This window comes from Vanellus vanellus (genome assembly GCF_965231255.1).
Source record: "Vanellus vanellus genome assembly, chromosome: 5".
In the NCBI taxonomy this organism is placed as follows: domain Eukaryota; kingdom Metazoa; phylum Chordata; class Aves; order Charadriiformes; family Charadriidae; genus Vanellus; species Vanellus vanellus.
In genome coordinates this window covers 16,804,589-16,825,020 of record NC_138910.1, presented here as the reverse complement: position 1 = coordinate 16,825,020, position 20,432 = coordinate 16,804,589, and the positions used below count along the sequence as shown (strand labels likewise).

Here is a 20,432-nt window from a genome sequence, read left to right as displayed (position 1 = left end):
TGCCCACAGGCGTAAACAGAAAATAGGTACATGCAGCTGAATCAAGCATCCAAAATGGCATGTGGATGGAAAAGAAATTTGATCTGAATTTTGAAATTCAGTGAAAAACCTGCCAAATTTTTGAGGCCCCAGTAGGATGTACCATGAACACTCCATAATTATCAAAAAGTCAAGCAAGGTTGCAATCAAAGGACAATCTTCAGTGTGATATGAGATGAAGTTTTAATGTCATTTTATTTCCTGCCTCTAACCCTTTCTGAGTGAGTGAGTCTTCCTGAACTAGACTGGCCAAGCTCTCAGCTTTGAAGCCTTCCCTGTGCTCTGGTGTTAGGTATTTTTTTGTGGTTTTGGCCATGAGAATAGTCACTTACCTATCATCTCCTGTTTCTCATATAATGAGATAGTGAAGAGATTCAATGGAAGTTGTGAGTTTGAGAGATGTAGGAGAGAACACTTTCTGAACACTATTTCTGAACCAAGGATGTTTCATCTTGCTTTTGTTTAGGGGACAGAACACAAAATTATCAAGGTTTTATCTGTTATTTTTATGGCAGAAACTTCCTAAACCTTCCCAGCACCTTTTGTGGGAGAACAAAGGGAGAGTTTGCATGAGAATATAGTCAGTCAGAAAGGAATGCTAAGGCAAACTAGATAATAGTGAGACTGATGTCTGAATTACCCTTGATAATGTTATCAGGTTAAAAGGAAAGATAGAAGTCACCTTTGCAAGGTCTTCCTGAATGTAGTCCCAGAAGAATGCATGGTCCACAATGGAAAGAAAAAAGCGAGCAGGCTGTTTAAGGCAAGCAAGGTTCGAGTCCGAACTCAACTAGATTTTGCGATGTAATATGTTTTGCGTAATTTGTTGTTTTCAAGGTGTTGGATTTACTGTCTTAAATTAATCCTTCTCCTGACATCACTAAAGCAAGGGAGTGGTGCTGGCAATGAGTGAGGCCAACTGACTTGTAGTGTTATGGCTAGAGTTAGAGCTGGAACAAGACTATAGATCCAAACAACCAGAGGCTTTGGGGTTGTTTAAAATGTGAACCTCAGCTTTGAATACAAACGAGAAATCATGATTGAAATAGACCCATCTTGTGTTATATTAGTACTTGGGTGGAGAAGGGCTTTAGAGTTCTTGGAATAATTTATTGAAAATAACATTGTTTAGTATGAATAAAAACATTTTAAGAATTCAATAATGATATATTTATACTTACCATAAACATATTTAATCAACTGAGATCTACTAAATATTTAAAAACCTAAATAATTATAAACTTAAAATCAGAACTCACTGAAAAGAAACAAAAATAATTTTTTATTGAGTTTTAATCTCTGTAACTGGAACAGAGAATATACACTTCTAGTTCCATGAATAGTGAAAACCACTACTATTGTCATTTTAAAATGATTTTATTTAAATGAATTGGATTATACATGAAAGATTTTGCCACCAGTAGCAGGGAAGCAGATACATTTTGATTATCACAACTTGTAGCTCTAAACGCAAGCTACAATTAAAGGTCCTAGTCAGAAAAAGTAAAGCTATGTTAACAGACACATTGCTGAAATGACTCTTTAAAAAAAAAAAATTTATACTGATTTAAATTAGTAATCATGAAGAAAACATTCTGCTCCCAGGTGGACAAACTTGGCAAAACAGGAATAATAATTAAAAAAATAGAGAGATGTAACAACAATTTATGCAACAAAGGGAATAAATTGTACCTAAACTACAAAGTAATAGACTCCAACCCAGCAAGCACTTAAGCATATGCTTAATTGTAAACAGGTGAACAGTTCATATCTCTTTAATGAGACAATTGAGAAGTGAATGCAGTTATGGGGCTGAGACCTAAAATAGGTGGTATTGACTGGAGTATTAATCAAGTAAGAAAGCAATAAAAAAGCAATGGTAGGTATGTACACATTAAATACGTGTGTTTGTGCTATTGTGTTTGACAGATTTGCTTCTTCCCTGTGAGATGTGTAAATGAATCATACTGTCACCGGGGAGATGGACTGCAGGTGGGTTTCACAACGCACCTGGCTTTCTTAACTGTAGCTGTTTAAGCTATTCATCTAATCTCCCTTTGTAGTCAAGGGGGAAGGGAAGTGTTTCTGGAAGCTGTTTTAGCTTTTATCATCCTTTGGAAGTACTGATTTCTCTCTTTTTTACTATAAAAGGAGCCTAGGTGACTCAGCTTAAATTGAACTAGATATGTTTAGCTGGTTACAATTACATGAAATGAAGTGTCCTAGGGTTTAGTGTTAGAATAAATGAGACAACTATGCACATATTGGATCTAATGAATCTCATTGCAGGAGATGGGTATGAGCATCAAGTTCTATTTCTTTTAAATCCAGTTGTGCAGAATCTGTCACTAACTGTTTCTAAAAGGTTAGCCAGCTCTGCCTCACAATGATACAAAGCACAAATGAATACCAGCATTAAGTTGCTAGTCTGTATGTTTATTACTATGTGCAGTGCTATTGACATACAGAAGTATTTACGTTTATAAGATTGTAAAAAAACTGTAAGCTTGAGATCAGAACAATGGTGGATTGATGAAACCTCTCCTGTCCACAAAGCAGCAGCCTTCAGCATGTATCACCTGGCTAAAACAGCTTATAAGTCCATTCAGTGCATAGGCACTCATAGTATGTGATGTTCACTGGGTCACCCTAGGGGAATACCTTTTACAACACACCTGGAGGCCCACAAATGCTTTGCAGCTTTGGTGCTGATCCAATCAAGCACAGAAATAACTGGGAAATGAGTCATGCTGAGAGGTGGAATCTTGCTGTTAATCCCAGCTTTTAAAATGTACATGGTTTGTCATCATTTTTCATTGTGGTGAACTGTGTGTGTGTCTGGCCATTTTTGCTTCACAATTGTCTGATGTTTGCCATGGACTCTCTTTTCAGCTCATGTGCTGCAGTCATTTGCTTTTCACTTGGAAGGACGTAATCAGACAAAAATCCTTTCAAAACCAGTTTCACTGAAGAGAAGACCTAAGCAGGAGAAGCAAATATGGTAGGATGGAGAGGAATGCGTTCTGACCCTGAAACATCTGCTCTTTTAAACATGATGTTACAAATGTTTAACCACATGTGTATCCTTCACTCTGAAAAGCTCAGCTAAGGAGGAGGAGATGTGGAGTAAGAGACAAAGAAAATGGGATAGTAATTATGTTTCCAGATCATACTGAGCAGTGAGTATGGATGATACTGGACAAGAAAAGTAGTACCTAGTAAGGCTGAAATTGTGGGCAAAATTACATGCTTTTGGGACAAATACGCAGTTGTGTATCTACAGAAAAACACACATATGAATACTAAATGTAAAGTTAGAAAGGAATTGAATAAAACTGCAGTTTGCAATAGTGTGGCATCACAGGTATGCACACGCTTGAGTCTGAATGTGTCTTGTATCACTACGCCTTTCTGATATACAACTGAAGCACATGCCTAATATTTAATAGGAATAGTATGCCTACTAACATAATTGAAGTCTACCATGGATTTAAAACAGTTTCTGAATGAGGGCTTTTGTCATTAAAAAAAAAAAAAGCCATTGCCATTGTCATAACAGGCAAGAAATGCAGAGGCACTATCTATGAAGCCTCACAAAGAGGTGTTGACAGGTTCTCTGCCCACAGTTTCTAAGGGCTCTGGCAAGAAAATTGTTTTTATTCTAAGTTCTGAATTAACAGAAGTAGTTCTGAAGCAGAAATGGGAAACAACAAATGAAATATAAGATGAAAAATCTGGCCTAGCTCTCTCAAGTAATTACCTTCAATGTTTTTCTGTTGCTTTAGATCACAATAGAGAGTGCTACGCTATTCCCTATGTGTGTGCAACTCTGGAGATAACAGTCTTCATCTGGCAAAATAAAGACTGTGTGAAATTGTCTTGAAACACAGGTAGGTTTTGGAACCATCCTTCAATTAAAATGGGTGTAAGAGATGCAAGTCTCCATCTTAAACCAAGGCAAATGCAAGTTCCTTCTAAATATCTAAGTTGCCTGCAGAGCATTGGTTTGGTTGATACTGTACTAGGTCCTGTAAGCTCCCACAAAGAAGAAATAAGATGAGCAGGCTAGGAGGAAAGCTTCCCCACCACCTGACTGAGCCCTAGCCTGTGGAACCAACGGAAGCTTTGGGGTTGAGTATTGGGATATGAATAACGGCACTGAGGTGGCTTCCTGTATTCCAGGAAGCAGAACTTTGTCCTAACTTGTAAAGGAATAGAAATTCAGGAAAGGTATTTGCACAGTAGGTGTAGCAAAGCATGACCAAAGCCCTCTTGGGATGAATGTGGTGGCATAACTGCTGTGTACACAGTCAGGAGGTCCAGGCTCACTGAAGGAGACAAGGGCAGGCAAGGGGCAGGGTGCATATTTAGGCCAGGAGCAACAACATTGAAAAACAGTTGATTTACAAATGAAGAATAATACCATACAGACTAAGGTAGCAGGAATTTGGGGGAAGTTAGGCATATAAAGTGCTCTCTGCAGTCACGGTTGGTTTTCTTCTGGTAAATGCTCCATCACTGCAATGTCTTCTGCAGTGGAGACACACAAAGAACCTCACTCCACTGTCACCATTACTCCCTAAATGGAATAGCCATCATGTGCAGCCATGCTGAATCCAAATGCTTGTGGAAATCAAAAAACATGTAAAAAGCTGCTACCACAGCACACTCAGAGTTCTGTACAAACATTAACTAATTAGCCATCCTAATGTTCCTGCGGACAAGCTGGTCAATTGATTATTCCAGTGTTCAAAAAGACAGGGCAGAGGTGAAGGCATTTATTTACCTGGGTCCCATAATAGGTTGGTATATTAAAGGATGAAATCTTTGGAAATTTCAGCTTGCTTTTTAAAATCAGGGTTTTGATTCACTTACAGATACCCTCCCTCCCTCCCTGCTCCCCCCCCCCCCCCCCGAATGTAAATTTCTCACTTTGTGTTTGTAAAGATCTAGGAATAATTTGAAAAGTACCTTTGTTGTATACATTTAGGAGTATGGACAATCAGCATTAGCAGTTACTGGTACAAATACTCTTAAAACAGGTAAGAATGCTGTTTTGCTGCAGGATGAAAGACTACAGCAAACTCTTGCTGTCACCTATCTAAGATTAATCGCTTGTTACTGTACAGCAGTCTGTAATTGTGACTACTAATGAAGGCTGATCAGCATCTCTACGTAATGTTCCTCACTTAGCTGTTTTTAAGTGTTGGTGACTTACTGAGGGGCACAGCTCCTTTTCACCAGGAGGGCCCGCGGCATCTCTTCTGCCATCCCATCTCCATCCTTACGATGCTTTCCACCCCCTCCGCCTGCCTCCTCTGGGCCAGGCGGGGGTGGTGGTGGTGGTAAGCTGTCAGACACTCCCCTGGCTTCTTGTCGTCGTCCCCCCGTTCCAGCAGCAGCATCGCAGCCGAGATGCCCAACCGTGCTGCTGCTGCCACCTCCCGGGGCGACGCGCGGCCCCTTTAAGGCGGCGCGGAGGTTGCACTGTCCCTTTAAAAGGCGGCGGGCGGGAGGCGGTGGCCACCGGGGGCCATCGCCTGCCCGCCGGGTTTTCCCCCCCTTTTCCTGCCGGCCCGTCGTTCGCCGCCGCCCGTTAAAAAGAGGAGGCAAGATGGCCGAGCTGGGCAGCAAAGGGGTCACCGCTGGGAAGATCGCTAGTAACGTCCAGAAGAAGCTGACCCGAGCGCAGGAGAAGGTAGGGGAGAAGGAAAAAGAGGAGGAGGTGGTGTTGGCGGTGGTGTGTGTGCTGCTGCTGCCGCCGCCGCCGCCTTCCCGGGATGCGGGGGACGATGCGGGTACCGGGGATGACACCCCTCCCCAAAGCAGAGATGCGTCTGGCAGCGGGGGGGCTGGCAGCCGCCGTCTCTGCCTGCGGATTTTAGGGCCCCTTCGCATCCCGAGAATGCAGAATACCGCCGATGTGAGCTGTAAGGGTTTTACCATCCGTCTGCACGCTCAGGATAAGCAGAAACATGGCATCGGATTCAGCTGGGAGAGGGGAGGGAGGACGGAGCGCCGCACGTTTGTTTTAAATATGTAGATGCTTATTGTTTCAGCAGGAGGAGACTGTCTTTCTGTGGTGTTTAGGTTCCGCTTTATGCGGCAATTTCAAGAGCAGTACTGTATTTTGCGAGAGCGCTAAATATGTAACCTCAAAGGCGGTGAGGAAAAGGAGATGGGTACTTGCTTCCTTATCTTCTAACAGCATAACATGATAGTCTCTACTTGCTTTACTGACCTTGAGCTCCAGATTTTGGAATGGTGGTAAGGCAAGAACCATACTGTGTAACCACACTGTCGATGTAACCACATTGTGCCGATGTCTGCTGAGGGAGGGGTGTTTTTTGAATCCCGGGAGCCCTTTCGCTGCTCTCCACCCACCCCTGTGCCAGCGAAAGGTGCCAGGAATATGCAACGGATACTTTTGGTGTTCATCTCTCTGGCATGCTGCATCTGATGCCAGATGCCTGCTCTGTGTAGGGATTATCGGATGTTTTACGCAGGGACATTGATCAGCTGCTTTTATCTCAGGCACGCTCATCTTGGTTTTCAGTGATTTGCTGTGGGATGACATTGACTGAATAAGGACTGGTGCATCTTCGAGGGAGGGAGGGTGATCTGCCCACTGCTGCTCTTGTTCCCTGGGAGTTATCTTTAGCAGCTAGATTTAATCTAGGAGGTTTGGGATTGGATGCAGTGCTGGCCTGAGCCTTGTACCAATCGCTGACACTGTTACAAAATGCTGCTGGGTCAGAATAGCAACCCAAACCTGTTGGGCCTAACGTTGCATGTGCTGCTTCCACTGATTTAAGCTCATTTACTGAGATTAGAAGCATGTTTTGAACTTGCCTAACTGTTTAGAAAAAAACCCCAGGTGAACAGCAGATCCAGTATGGAACTGGCTGCAGCCACAAGGTCCTGGCTTTGCTCTGTTCACCGGAGTGAGCGTGGCCACATCTGTGGTTTTTCCCCTTGCTGCAATTCTGGGGAGGGACAGGACGGGGAATCTGGCTCCTGGTATCTGGTCTACCCTGAACTTATCATAGATGCTTAATTCATTCTGTTCTAGCCACCAGATGGCAACCATATTAATAGTTAATATTAGGTAGGTGGTAAAGACTGAGCTCCTGGCCTGCTGATGAAGTTATTGTATTTATTGGTGCAGCTTGGAGCCAAGAGTGGCTGGCCAGGCCCTTCCCCAGCTTCTTATCTGAACACACACAGGTTCTTTTCCTAGGGAGAGAGTTTTCCACAAATTCCTCTCAACTGGTGATCCAATTCACTTCCTTTCTTATTCCCTGATGGTGACTGGGGATGTGTGAACAACAATAATAATCAAGACCTTAGCTGGTAATTTGCACGATCTGAAATCAGTTGTCTCTTTACGCAGGAAAAAGCACAGCTCCCTTTCCCTCTAAGAAGAAAAGGAAAACAAAACCCAAAGGACTTTCTTAATAAGTTAACACAAATTCTAGGCCCTTCCTCTGTTACCCTAATGCAAATGAAACAACTTTGCTCTCTGAGCTCTCAAAAAAGAAAAAAAATGTCATCGCTTGCTTCGTCGTCTGACTGGGCCCTTCGTACTGCTACAGCTTCATCTCTAGCAATTCCTCTTTTGTGGAGTGACGGGTGTTTTAGCCTTGTCTTGAAGGGACAGACTTTCACTGAGGCAAGCATGTGAATGTGAATTTTCAGCTTGTGAGAAAAGATACAGCTGAATACGAAGTGAAGAGGAAGACACCAGTGGTTATGGCACTATACTGGTGTTAGTCTTGTGGTATTTTGTTTTAAACTGTGATAGGTGATATGTGTAGCAGGAAGGGTAAACCACAGGTCTGGAGATAAGGACTAGGTGTTTTAAAAAAAAAAAAAGTGAGCAGTAGCATGCAGAGGTAGATCTGGGTACACAACAGACCAAGCACTTAAAAATGTATTAGATTTTGGTGGAGGGATGCTGACTGGGGTTGAACTTTCCATTTTGAGGCAAGTGTAATTTGAGGCTTAAACAAGCTGACAGTGTTCCTTTGACGTATCCTCTTTTGATTTGAATCTAGGATAAGAATTCTTCCCTTCAGAGTGGTATCTCCCTCCCAACTTGAGCCCTGAGGCTTTGACTTCAGCAATTTCCTTCATGGTGAATTTAAGCCTTGTGTTAAGCAAAGAATGATGTCTTTTTGTTCAATGCAGAATTTGCACTGAAACACTGTACACATCCTTTTTTCCCTTCTGAGATGGCTATTATGTAAAGTATGTAAGATATTCCTTCAGAAGTACTGTTTGTTTTGAGCCTTTCAGCAAAACTATTGGCTATTTTTGGAAGACACTTTCTCATTTCTGGAGGAAATATGGGGCAGAATGGTTGATTATACTGTTTGCAAATGGCCTGTGCACACTCTTAACCTCTCTCTCTATTCAAAGATAGCCTCAAGTACAATTCTTGGCAATAATTTGCCCATTGTCCAGTGAAATGTATCAAATAAGTTGATGCCTCTGTCCAGAGGAACCCACCTAGCAGAAAGTACCCATACAACTGTTGCTAACTCGTATATCATCCTTTGCAACTATTAGGAGATTTAGGCTGGAAGTCATGCTTTGTGCATCCTGTAATTAACTGAAGGATTTTCAGACCAAGAAGTTGAGATCTGAACCTTTCATAATTCTAAACTTCTTAAAATGGAGTAAAACTGTAATGCCTCCAATGCCGTGGTGTCTTGGAGAGAGCCTAGTGTTTGCAAGCTCTTTTTAATATTGCCAGTAAGAATTTGAAGGTTTTTTCTTTATGTCTGTAATCTATCACCTCAGTTAAATTTTCTGTTTCTGCTATGTGGTCAATTTTTATCTTACATTTTTTATTTTTTTTTTTAAATCTCCCCAGTTTCCACAGTTCTTATTTTGCTCGCAGAGTGGTCCTGTTTCCAGATGTGTCAAGTCTACACATTCACAAACATTTCTGCTTTGAACAACTTAAAACAGTGTCTCAGTGACTTGATGCAATCCTGGTGCAAGGGTAACTCCTCTGCAAGGTTCCAGGAGGGGGTTGAGTTCAGGGAGCAAATGGATTGGGGTTTTGTTGCTTGACTGACAGTGAGGGTCCTTGTCACAGGATCAAGCTCTTTATTTTCCTCGAGCAGGTTCGTCAGAGATTCAGAGTGGAAAGAAGGTATTGGCTGTGCAGGCGCCAACTGAGGATTTAAATTGCATGCAGATTAATAGGCATGTCTGAGGAGATGAACTGTAAAATTGACATTGGAAAAAAAGGTTTTTCTTTGGGAGCTGTTTTTGTGTGGAGAGTAGAAAGGGATGAACTTTTTTTTCCCTTTCTAGACTTCAACTGAGCATGGGAAGTTCCTATCCTGTAGGAGTAGTGGTCTCTTGCTCTCTTAATTACAAAGCTGGGCAAAATGAGTCTGTGTTCTGTGACATGAATAGGCTGTCATAGTTTTTCATGTTTTACCCTGATGTACCAACAAACCAAGGCATCCCCTCTTCTCCCTCTGTGTCCCTAACCAAAGGGGAAGGCTTTATTTCAAGACCTGTCAAAGTTTAGTTTGGACATCCGAACTCCCATGCATTAGAGGGTATCTTTTAGGTTGTAAACTCTGTCACTAACTTGCTGTGTTGCTATGAGATGTCACTTCTGCTTTCTGTTCCTGGCTTACTTTGTTTATCTCACCAGTGTTTACCCACATCTTTCTTTGCAAAGTTTCCCTGATTAAAACTTCTGTCAGAGCAAAGTTCTGCTCTACTCTTGCTGCACAGTCTGAGGAGGCTGGTCTTTATTCCTGGTCTCACAGGGCTAGTATGACCATAGCTGTTGGTAGTCAGGCCTGCTGATGCTTATTCCCTGCCTACTGCAGTGCCAAAAAAGATTTATATGTCAGTAAACCAAAGGCTTTGCTAAAGAATTTGCAGCCTAGCAAGGAGAAATGACCAAGGACACTGGCCCTAAAAAGAACAGTGGAAAACTGCTTTTGGCAGGCTGTTATGACCTGATGTCCCAATGCTTTTTCCAATTAACTTTTTTCATGTAACAATTGTAGCAGCACAGGCTGTGTCCAGCAAGGATCTTTTCCTTTCCCAGAACCTGAGGCTTTGTTTCTTTCCCCTTATAATTCCTCAATGGACATGAGGAGGTTGTGATTTGGGTGGAACAGAGTTTGCTGAAGGCATGGCTTGCATTTTGAGTTTGCCCTGGTAAGACATGTTCCAATAAGCGGACCATAGCAGGTGAGAACAGCTAGAATGAAATCTCAGCTCTGTTAAAGCAAGTGGTAGTCTATACCAATGAGCAGCACCCAAGAACCTTAAACCAAATTTAAATACAGCTGTCTTCAGGATTCGGCTGTCAGACGCTGCCTGATCTGTAGAACCTCTGCAGATAGGGAGGGAAGCTTTATATAAAAAATGATAGATGTGGAAAGCTCTCTTACTGAGAAGGAAGTACTATATCTACCTTCTTGGAAGGGGGGAACTTCATTACTGCTTTTCCTTTGGGATCCTTCTGTTTCTTCAAAGCTTCTATGTTTTTTGCTTGGCTTTGCCATCAAACTGTCCTACCCTGTGCAATTTGCCTTGTGCCAGTGAAGTACAAAAAGCCCAAAGAGTTATAAGTGCTATTCTCTCACTGATCCGGCATGAAACTGTTGTTTGTTTGTTTGTGTCTTGTCTCTTTTTTTTTTTTTTTTTTTTTTTTTTTTTCCTGGAGAACTCCCCAGAAGACAAGGAAAGGGCCTCTTACTTTATATCTGTTAGCTTGCTTTCTCAAGAAGGCAGAGCTTAGGCAGCAGGTAGAGTCTCAAAGGTACTATGTGCCTACAGGTTGCTGGAAAACAGGCACTGGATAGAGGAGGGAGATCTGAATGAATGCCCCTAATGTACAGATGATTCCAGTGTGAGCTCAGACTGTATTACTGGGTATCAGATAATCTGCATGGGGCAGGGAGGAGGTGAAATAGGAAACCAGGCTCCACATGTGTCCTTGCCCATGGAATGGTTTGATTGGCAGGGCGCTTACAGTGCCCTGCTGAAGGTGCCCCTCTGTCTGGGTGTTGGCGACAGATTTCTTTTAAGAAGCAAAATCTCACAGATGCATGAATTTTCTGATTGGAAAAGTCCCAGTCCACTTTATCTTCTCTGTAAGTTTGAGTCTTACAGCCAGTCTTCTTCAGTGCAGTTCTTATGAGACCAGGTCCATAAAGTAGGATCTGTAAAGACCTCTTTTTAATGAATACTTTTGGTGAGGCTTTAGGCAGGCTAGAGTTACCCTTCCCAACAGACGAGTTCTGTAATGCTGCCATCAAAACTGTCTGTCCTCTCCCTCCATTGTGCATGCTGATTGTTAAGCGACGTTTTGTGTTTCCAGGCACAAATGTTTTTTGCAACATCACAAATGCTCTTGGCATGTGAGTAGCAAATGACGTGGCTAGTCAAGCCATTCAGGAAAGCTGTGTGCAGCTTGAGGTGTTCAGCATCAAGCTGGTCTGGGGTCTTTGGGAGTAATGCAAGTTTTCTTTTGTTCCTGACTCTTTGGACAGAGACACAAGACCCTGTTGCTTGGGACAAAATGTGTCATAAAGCTCTGGTTTTAGACATTTTGGAGTGAGAAGAGGGTATCTTGGGTTGACAGGTATTAGAGTGGCTATTTTTTTCCACTGTTGTGATGGTGACCAGACACCTGAGCCCACTGTATAAGTTCTGCAACTTTGCAAGGATCGTCTTACAGTCCTGGCTGTCTACCTGTACATGCGGGGATCAGACTCTCTTCCCAGAAGTGCTGTAATGACAATTTGACATTATCATGAAGATAGGCTCAATTTGCCCAAGCAGAACAGACTTGTGTCCCTGTTTTCTTCAGCTTGGCACAGCTCAGCATGCAGGGCTCCCTAAGTAGGGTGGCAAAGCCAGGGTGTGCAGACCAGCCGCTTCTGCCATGGGATAAGGCTTTATTAATGTTGACCAGGAGACTGCATTCTCTACCCCAGAGCAATGAGATGGGAACAAATATGAAGAAGGCTTCCTCTGAGAGCTGCTGGCAGGTGGAATAGAGCATCAAGGTCCATTTTGATGTCAGCCTGTGTTTTTAGCCTTCTTTTGAGGGACTGTGTATTTGCTTTTTTTCAACACCTGCAATATTGAATGCATGAGTGCCAGCAAACCTGTACTGTTGACAGTCATACTGCTGAGCTAAAAGAGGGCATCTCTCACAGGAAGGTGTTGGAAGAAAGAAGAAAGTAATTTACATTGTCTTGCTATTTAGAATCAACTTAAAATATGGTATTAGTTGCCTATTTAATATTGTCAGAACAGGAGTGAGGAACCTCTGCAGAATTGCCTGAACTGTTGGCAGCGGTGCAAGGGATGAATAAATTTGGCAGGTGTTTTTTTCAGCAGGTGCATGCAAATGACTGATGGACCTCAGACAGTTCAGGTTTCCCTTGGAACACCTCCTGGCTTTGCTAGCCACTGAAGCTTCTTGATCTTCACAAAGCTGGCAAGCACTGTAGGGCAGGTCCCCGTCCCTTGTTCCTAGAGAAAAATTTGAAATAGGTAATTATTAGCAGAAAATTGGATTAATGAATCCCTTTTTCGGTTTAGGTTAAACTTTTATTATGACAGCTTGCTGGTGTGGTTTTGTTTCTTAGCTGCTACTCATAAAGTGCTCTCTTTAGTTTGTAGTTCTGTGGTCTGAAGGAACAGCCCTGGTAAATAGGAATAGAAGCTATCCAAACTGAATAGGTTGTACAGTTGTTTAAGTTGTTTAATTACCCCCCCCCCCCTTTATTTTTTTTCTAAGTTTCTCCTTGATTATGTTGGGAGCTTAGTTTCAGGAAGGGTTTGGATGCTAGTTATATTTTGAGGAAGACTTGGAAGCCGGAGCTTGGGGCATTACACAGACCTAGACAGAGGTCTTGCAGAATCATCATGAAGCAGCTTTATGAAATTGAGGAATAGGTGCTGTGTTTACTCAGATCTCTGCAAGTACCTGTATATAACACAGATTTTTCTACTATTTAGGCTGTGCTGGAGTAAACTTTGCTCAGACCCGTGGCTGGCAGGTTAAAGTTTTTGAAAGTCAGCATTTCCAGAGGGGTGCAGTTAGGAGAGTCATAAAAGCCAGACAGTGTTGCCTTTCTTTTTGTCTCTTTCCTTAGAAGAAAGGAGAAGTCTGGGTGGCAGTTTGTTCTTAATATAGGCTGCCAGGCAGGATGGAGAGTGCAAACTTTACCAATAAGGAGGAAAGCAGTATTTAACAACAACTAATCCCTGTGTGAAAACCACTGGCTGCATTTAATCTCTTGATGATACACAGGTATCAAAGTCTGAAGTACTGTCCTCTTTGCAAGGACTTGTGGTGCAGATTCAGAAAGCTGGTAGCCTGTTCTGAAATTATTTATTTTTTGGTAATTCTTCATTGATTGTGTTTGTTTTGTGATTTTAAGTAGGTTTAGAACTCTTTGTTAAACTTGCTTTAAGAGCCACCATGGTTTCTCAGTTCTTTTCAAAGTTACCTTTTCAGGAGGGAGATTAGAGGCTGATATGGCTGAAGTAGAAACATTTTTCAAGGGACAGTTGCTAATACTCTGCTTTGAAACTGTGTTAGACAGAACTGCAATGCTTGTTTGCCAGCAGGGAGGGAAGGGGAGCTTCAATGGTACAGTAACTACAGTGTTTGAAAACACAGCTAAAAGCGTTTATGCGTTTTTTTTTCATGTTACTTGGCTTGATTGCAGATTGTATCAGGCCAGAAACAATAATGCCTGACTTAACCAACTCAGAGCTGAATTTGAAGGTATTTGCAGAGTGAATATGCAATGATCTCCTATTGGATTTATTTGGAATGGTGCCAGTGACAGATGTGAACATATACTGAATAAGGTATAAAGACTGACTTTTGAAGAAAATGTAGATCTCTGCATCTTTTTCCTTAACAGAAATCCTGGTCCTGTAGCTCTCTAGTACCATTGTAACTAATGTTACCCATTCTGTAGGTTATAGTAAGTCTTTTGATCCTACCGGCTCGGGAGTTTGAGGGTGGAAGGACCAACCTTATTTCCACTCCTACTTCCTCAGCCATTGTGGGGGGAAAAAAGGGCAAAAACTTGAGGGTAAAAAATTGTATATTTACAATATTCCTTTCTTTCAATTTGAATGTTCAGCTCATTAATTTTGAATTTTCAGGCACTTGAGCGGTGTCTTGGGGAGATACTTTCTTTCCTGTCCATCTGTGGGTAGAACATGACCCCTCTGGTCCAAGTGTTGATTCTGACACAAGAGACCAAAAAGAAAATTGAGCTATTGTGTCAGAGGACAGCATGTTTCAAAGGGTGCTTTGAAAATACATTTTGGAAAAATTCTTGTGAGAGGGATGACAGGTTCTGTGAGAGAAACAGTGCTTGGGAACAGTTTAAATTAATTCCGATAGACAAATATACTTTTTGGGTTTTGCATTGAAACACTCTGTAAGGTATAGGTTCCTCAGCGGAAGAGTGAAATGACCATTCTTCTATGTGTTGAAAGAATGTACCCACTCTGATAATATTTCCCTTGTCATGCATATGGACAGTATGATTATTTGTTGGTATCTGCAGTGTTATTGTATCATATATTACCAAAAAAGGCCATTCCCTATCCTGAAACAATTCCAATGTAAATATTGGACAGTCTCAGATAATTAAGGTACTTCTTGTCTGTTTCGGTGAAATTCTGTATTCCAGAAGACTTAACAGAGTTTTCAGATATTTTTGGAGAGGTTTGGTAAGGATGGTTTTGTAGTCAAGGGTGCAAGGTTATTTTTGAACAGCAAAATTTTATGAAAATACATAAGCTGAAGAAATTGGAAAAAGAGGTTGGCTTGCTTTGGAGAGGAACAGCAGGAGAAGCAGAGTATGTGCAGGGCTGGGAGGGGGCGGTTTGGAGACTCTGGTGGGGTGTCGGGGAAAGTCAGAGGGGTGATGTGATCAGTTAATCGTAGAGCCCTGGAGTGGTACACTACATCCAATTGCTCATGGTCTGGGACTTGTGTGTTAATGGGTAGTTGTTAGACCAGAACTTTTTGCCAAGCTGGAGGCTTCTGCTCTCTTTATTCCCAGACCCTTGGTTAACATAAATAATTCAAGGACGAAGTGTGCATTATCAGGGCTGGATGCCCTTACAATGAGGCTGTGCGTACAGTAGGTTGTAAGAGCTGTGTTGCTGTGCTGGATGAAGGTGATTGACTTAGAGATGGGGTGGTTTTAGCTGGAATATCTTCTAAGCTGTCAGTCCCAAGTCTCTGGTTGAGGTCTTAATTTTTCAGGAGGCTCTTTGGGGAGTGCATTGTTGTGCTTTTCCTTTCCAGAGACAGTGTGACCCAGATTCTCAGCAAGTACTGTGGCAAAGCAGCTGGTGGGCTTAACCCATTCACAGCAGGAGAACTTGGCGCAACAAGCCAGTTCTCAAATTTGCTGTTACTTATCCTTCAGCTCTTCTGAGGTAGGAGCAGTCCTGTCGGGCGGAAAGGAAAAAAAAGCTGTTCAAAACCAACAAGAACCGATCATCTGTGTTGCTCCATATGTTCCCACTTCGATGGGACAAGCCATGCTCTGTAACCCAACCTGGCCATGGAAGGCACCATTCTGAAGTCTTTTCCCCCATGTCTGATCCCTTGTGGCTATTGCTGTCTGGCCAAGGGAGTCCCAACTGCTGATCCAAATGTCAGTGTCTTTCCCTTTGCCCCATCATGCGTGTTACATGTTCCAGATCTGTCCTGGATTTGAGAAGTTCCCATTCTTGTTTCCGTAAGGTGGTCGTGAACCCATACAGGAGCTTTCCTAGCCTCTTCAGGGCTCTGCATCCAGCCTGTCCCTTCTGGAGTTCCCCTCTCACATCGTTCTGCCTTATAAGAGCTCCTCTGCCCCTCTTCCTCCTAGCACACACCTGCTCCTTTATCTCTTTCCCCAGCTCAGGCATGACCCCAAATGCCTTTTATGGTTGCTTCATTTTGCATTAGGGCCTGCATAAAAATAAAAATACTTCTTGCAAATGTATCAGTATTTATAATGACTGTTGCAGGGGAGGAGGCGGAGGACTTGAGAAGGGGGATTTGTGCAAACAGCACTATTTATGCTATCTATTCCTCTTACTAGTGTTACTGTTGGCTATAGATAGGGTTTAATTAAGCTATGTTAAATGCCTACCCAAGTAATAGATGTTGATGTTGCTGAAGTACTGTTGCCTGGAATGTCACATTGATGCCAGCTGAATTAAGTGATGCCATTTGGCCTTATTAACTACAGAGCTACAATGTAGCTACTAACCAACTCCAGGGTTGTGCCCACTTTTTTTTGGTCTCTGATTTGGTATCTGCTTAAGTCTGGGGCAGACAGAAAGTAGGGTGGAAATTTACCTGCTTTCTTGGAGACCTTTTGACATTTCCTGCTGCTTTATTTTCAGCGTATTGATAGGTACGTATTCTCCCCAGTCTCTGGCTTGCTGAAAAGCAGGGACTCTGGAGAATTCAGTGTTTTTACCTGCCTGCTTTGAATAAGAGCAAACCAAGTGGGAAAAAAATTGCCCAGAAATTTGTGAATTAGGCATACAACTGCATATGGCCAAGATGGCTTGGTTGCACAAGCACACCTAACAGCTGTGTGTTCAGTGGTTTGTCTCTTGGGCAGTTATGCGGTAGAATTGTAGACATGCAGCCTGTGCACCCCAGACTACAAACCAAGGCTAAATGGTGAAGATGACCCCAATAGAGCCTATATGTCCTCTGGTGAAGCTGTGAGTTTTCAGCACCTTGTGGTGTCAGGCCACCTGATTAAGGTGTCAAGGTTGAAGCATTCAAAGTCTGAAAACTCTGGCTTAAGCTTTTAAGATTCTTAATCTCCCACACTTCTTGAGGGAGGTGCCTGCTTTTGTCTCTGTGTTTGTTCTGGTGGAAGAATTCTCTACTGCTGAATGGTTATCCCGCTGTCCTGTTTTCTGCTCTGCATACCTGCTGCTGGAGCACTTTATATGAGTCTCCATCTGCTTGCTTCTAGATAAAATCTTGTCTTTGTCAGACCAACAGTTTGAACCGACCCAACTACTCTGACTGGGGCAGCAGTTTCACATCACGCTTAAACCACATCTGCCACCGAGATGTGTCGTCTCTAGCTGCTGCTTGTGTCCTCCTTTCTGCAGGCTACTGCCCCACTACCATCCCTCTGATTGTGCTGCTTTACCTGTTCTTCTCTGAAGCCTGTCCTCACAAATAGTTGCATTTGATAGTAAGTTCTGGATGGGGGGACTAGAGGGGCAGCAGCAAGCACAGATATGGGGGAAAGACTAGCAATCCAGGGTGCTCAAGCTGAGGGTCTACGCTGAGGTAAGGGTAGAGTGGAAGTAAGCCCAAGCTTGACCCAATGCAAGTATGACTGAATGAGCAGGAGCATGGGGCAGTGGCCTCTGTCCCAGCTCAGCTCAACTAGACCTATAGCTAGCACCTGATTTCTTATTTTTACGTTTTCTTTCCTTTATATTCTGACTTTCTGAAACCCCCGACTGAAGGATATAAAATAGATGAGGACAAAATTGAAAGTGAAGTCCAAATGAAGTTTGCAAGGGTTTGTTTTTATTCTCAGAAGCTTTGGTGGTGAAAAAGCAAAATGTTTCTGTGTTATTCTTAAAGATAATAGGGGGCTGAAGAGTAAAGGGTAAGAGTGGGAGATATTTGTGTTTTCTTTTTAACTGCTAGAATCTGTCAAGCAAAAGCAAAGATAAATAAGACCCAATATGTTTTCCTAATAAACTTTCATAAAGCAAGACAAACTCATGCATTTATAGAAGGGGGAAAAAATGTCCATTTAATAACACAGTGAGTTAGACCTGGAGGGAAGATTGAATGTTTTGGTGTGGGAACATAGATAAACGTAAGGAAGAAAAGAGCAAGAAATAATTTATGTTTCAGTTTCTTGTATACTGTTGGTTATACCTGAGAACCAACCCTTGAATTATGCTCGTGTACAAGCTTAGTTCATGGGTTGTACCTATCATACAGGCCAGGCATAATGTAAAATTACCTAAGGAAATGAGAGAAGAGGTATAGGTGTAACATAACAAGACTGAATCGGCTAATGCAGCAGGAGCCTTTAATACAAACCTGGTTTTGAAGGTGCTTGGATGGCCTAGGGGTAGGCAGACACTGCATGCAAGTATGTGAGCACAGCACAGGGTGACTGCAGAGACCAAGCTATGGTGTCATGTCAGCGAGAAAATAGTTTGCTTTTCTATACTGTCTGTCACAGCACCACTCCTGCTGTATCGTGATTTAATTTAGACTTGAATGATGCTGGAAGCTAAACTGCATCAACTGTGGGTGGGAGGGGGATGGACGAACAACCTAAAAATACTGAAAAGAGCCAAGGGGCTAAAATCTTCATATAAAAAGTTCTGGAATGTCAGGATTTGGGTCAGTGCTTTATGCGCACCGGGGGCCCCAGCCAGTTCACCTGCTCAAGACTGTCCCTCTTCTAAGTGCCCTCTGTAGGAGGGGAGATGGTTGATTTGAGCCCATGGTTTTGTACTTAAGAGAACTGTTTTGCTTAACTGGTTTGCCATGTGCAAAGGTGGTGAGAGATAATGCTTGCAAAACATCCGGAGAACTGAGGATTTATTTGTGTATTTTTGTAAACATGCTGTAGAATTGCCTTGAGGAAAATAGCTCTTGCATCCTGGAGATGTACTGTGTGTTTTCCCAAACTGCTAGTATGGCTTTTTTCTTGTGGAAAGCAGTCCTTCTAAAAGCTGATATTAGAAATATAGAATGTGCATTAATTTTCTCTTGCAACAACGAATACAGATTCTTAAGCTAGATCTTTGTTTCTACTCAGATGTCAGTTTCTATCAAATAACTAATATTCACCTATTTCCGCAGCTGGCTTTTTGTTGCGGTGGTGTGGGGCCAGTCTTCTGCTTGTACTGGCCTTTTTGTTGCTGTGAGAGCAATTTCAAAGAGGTTCATGCTATGTCTTGGTCATTTCTGAAAGTCACTTGAGGGATTTTTATCTGTGTTTAAGTAACCACAACCTTAATGTTAGTGCCCTACCATAACAAGTAAGGCTCTCCTATTACCCTTGTTTCTTGTTTCGTGGTTTTGTTTTTTTTTTTTTTTTTTTTTTTTTAACATGTGGCAGCAAAAATTGGTTGTTACTGTCAAATGAAAAAACTTTCTTTGTCTTGACCCTTGATTGCCAGACTGAATTCAGGGTAAATCTCAGAGCTGGAGCTGGCAGGCGTGGGTGAAAAAGCTCCCCCTCCCAGCCCGTTCATATGCATGGTAAGCTGACTGTGACACTGCACGTAAAGGGGAATGAGAAGTGAGGCTACGGCTGCACAGATTAACTAAATCTAACTGTTTCTCTTTCTGGGACAAAAGAAAAAGCAAAATGATGTCGCAGTTCCTTGCCACCTTAATTTAATTTTGTGGTATTTGATGGGTGCCAAGAGCAGCTTTCCTTTTCTGCTGGTTCGTGTTGCACCTGTGTGGTTATCCTGCAATGGATGCCAAAGCCTCTTTTTCAGTTCCCACTCAAAGGTGATTGCTACCAGGGAGTGGTTAATGCTCAAAAAAAAAAACCCAGTCTGTTTTGATGGTAAAGAGTCTGAGTGGCTTCTCCTTCAGTATCCCAATGTATGGACTTTGACCTCTGCAGTACAGTATGGATGCCAATGACCTGAACAACTTCCCAGGGAAGGAGGAGAAAATGATGCTGCTAGAAGATCTCAAGATGCTTTTTCTTCCACACAGGGATAAATGATTCATCCAAAGTCACTCTTAAATTAGGTGTGAAGATGCCCAGGGCGGTTGGGGGAGGGGACGGAACGGAACGGAACACTTCAATTCAGGACTGCAGTAAGTTGCTATCCAGCCAGGTATCCCTTGGTATGCCAGGAAACTCTTTCAGCAAAAGTGCCTTTTCTGCAGTGCTCATGTCCTATTCTGGGGAGCTGACTCCATAAACAGACTATTTTGGAGGCTCTGGAGCGTAATATTCCCAATTACATTACCTGCAGGGTCACCATGCCCTCTAACGCAGCTTGCAGCCAGACAGTGGCTTTGCCCTGTCATAGTTATATGCTTAAAGAGCATTACTCTGATTATCCAGGAGGGCGGATTAATGGGAGTTGATGGATAATTGGAGGAAGGGAGAGGTGCTCGGGAGGTGAATTTGAGTTGACAGACTTGTTATGCAGAACAGTGCAGTCTGCTTGTGAAAAAGTAAACCAAAGAAACAGGTCTGGGGGAACTGTCCCACCATGAAGAGCTTGAGGAGGCAGATAGTAAGGTGCTTGTGTGGGAAGTCGGATCATTAAAATCGTCACTAATGAGTTGTGGTTGAGATACCCAGTAAAGTCTTCTGGAATAAAAT

General features: G+C 42.6%; 1 protein-coding gene across 9 annotated transcripts in view; it reads left to right on the top strand.

Moving 5' to 3' along the window:
- Nucleotides 1-5,651: 5,651 nt before the first annotated feature.
- The window catches only part of BIN1 (bridging integrator 1), a 102,691-nt gene continuing 87,910 nt past the window's right edge, over nt 5,652-20,432 (top strand). For all 9 annotated transcript variants that reach the window (XM_082484728.1, XM_082484730.1, XM_082484726.1 and 6 more), the window contains exon 1: nt 5,652-5,737. In XM_082484728.1, coding sequence (XP_082340854.1) covers nt 5,654-5,737 — 84 coding nt within the window. In that variant the 5' untranslated portion in view covers nt 5,652-5,653. The remainder of the gene's footprint in view (nt 5,738-20,432) is intronic.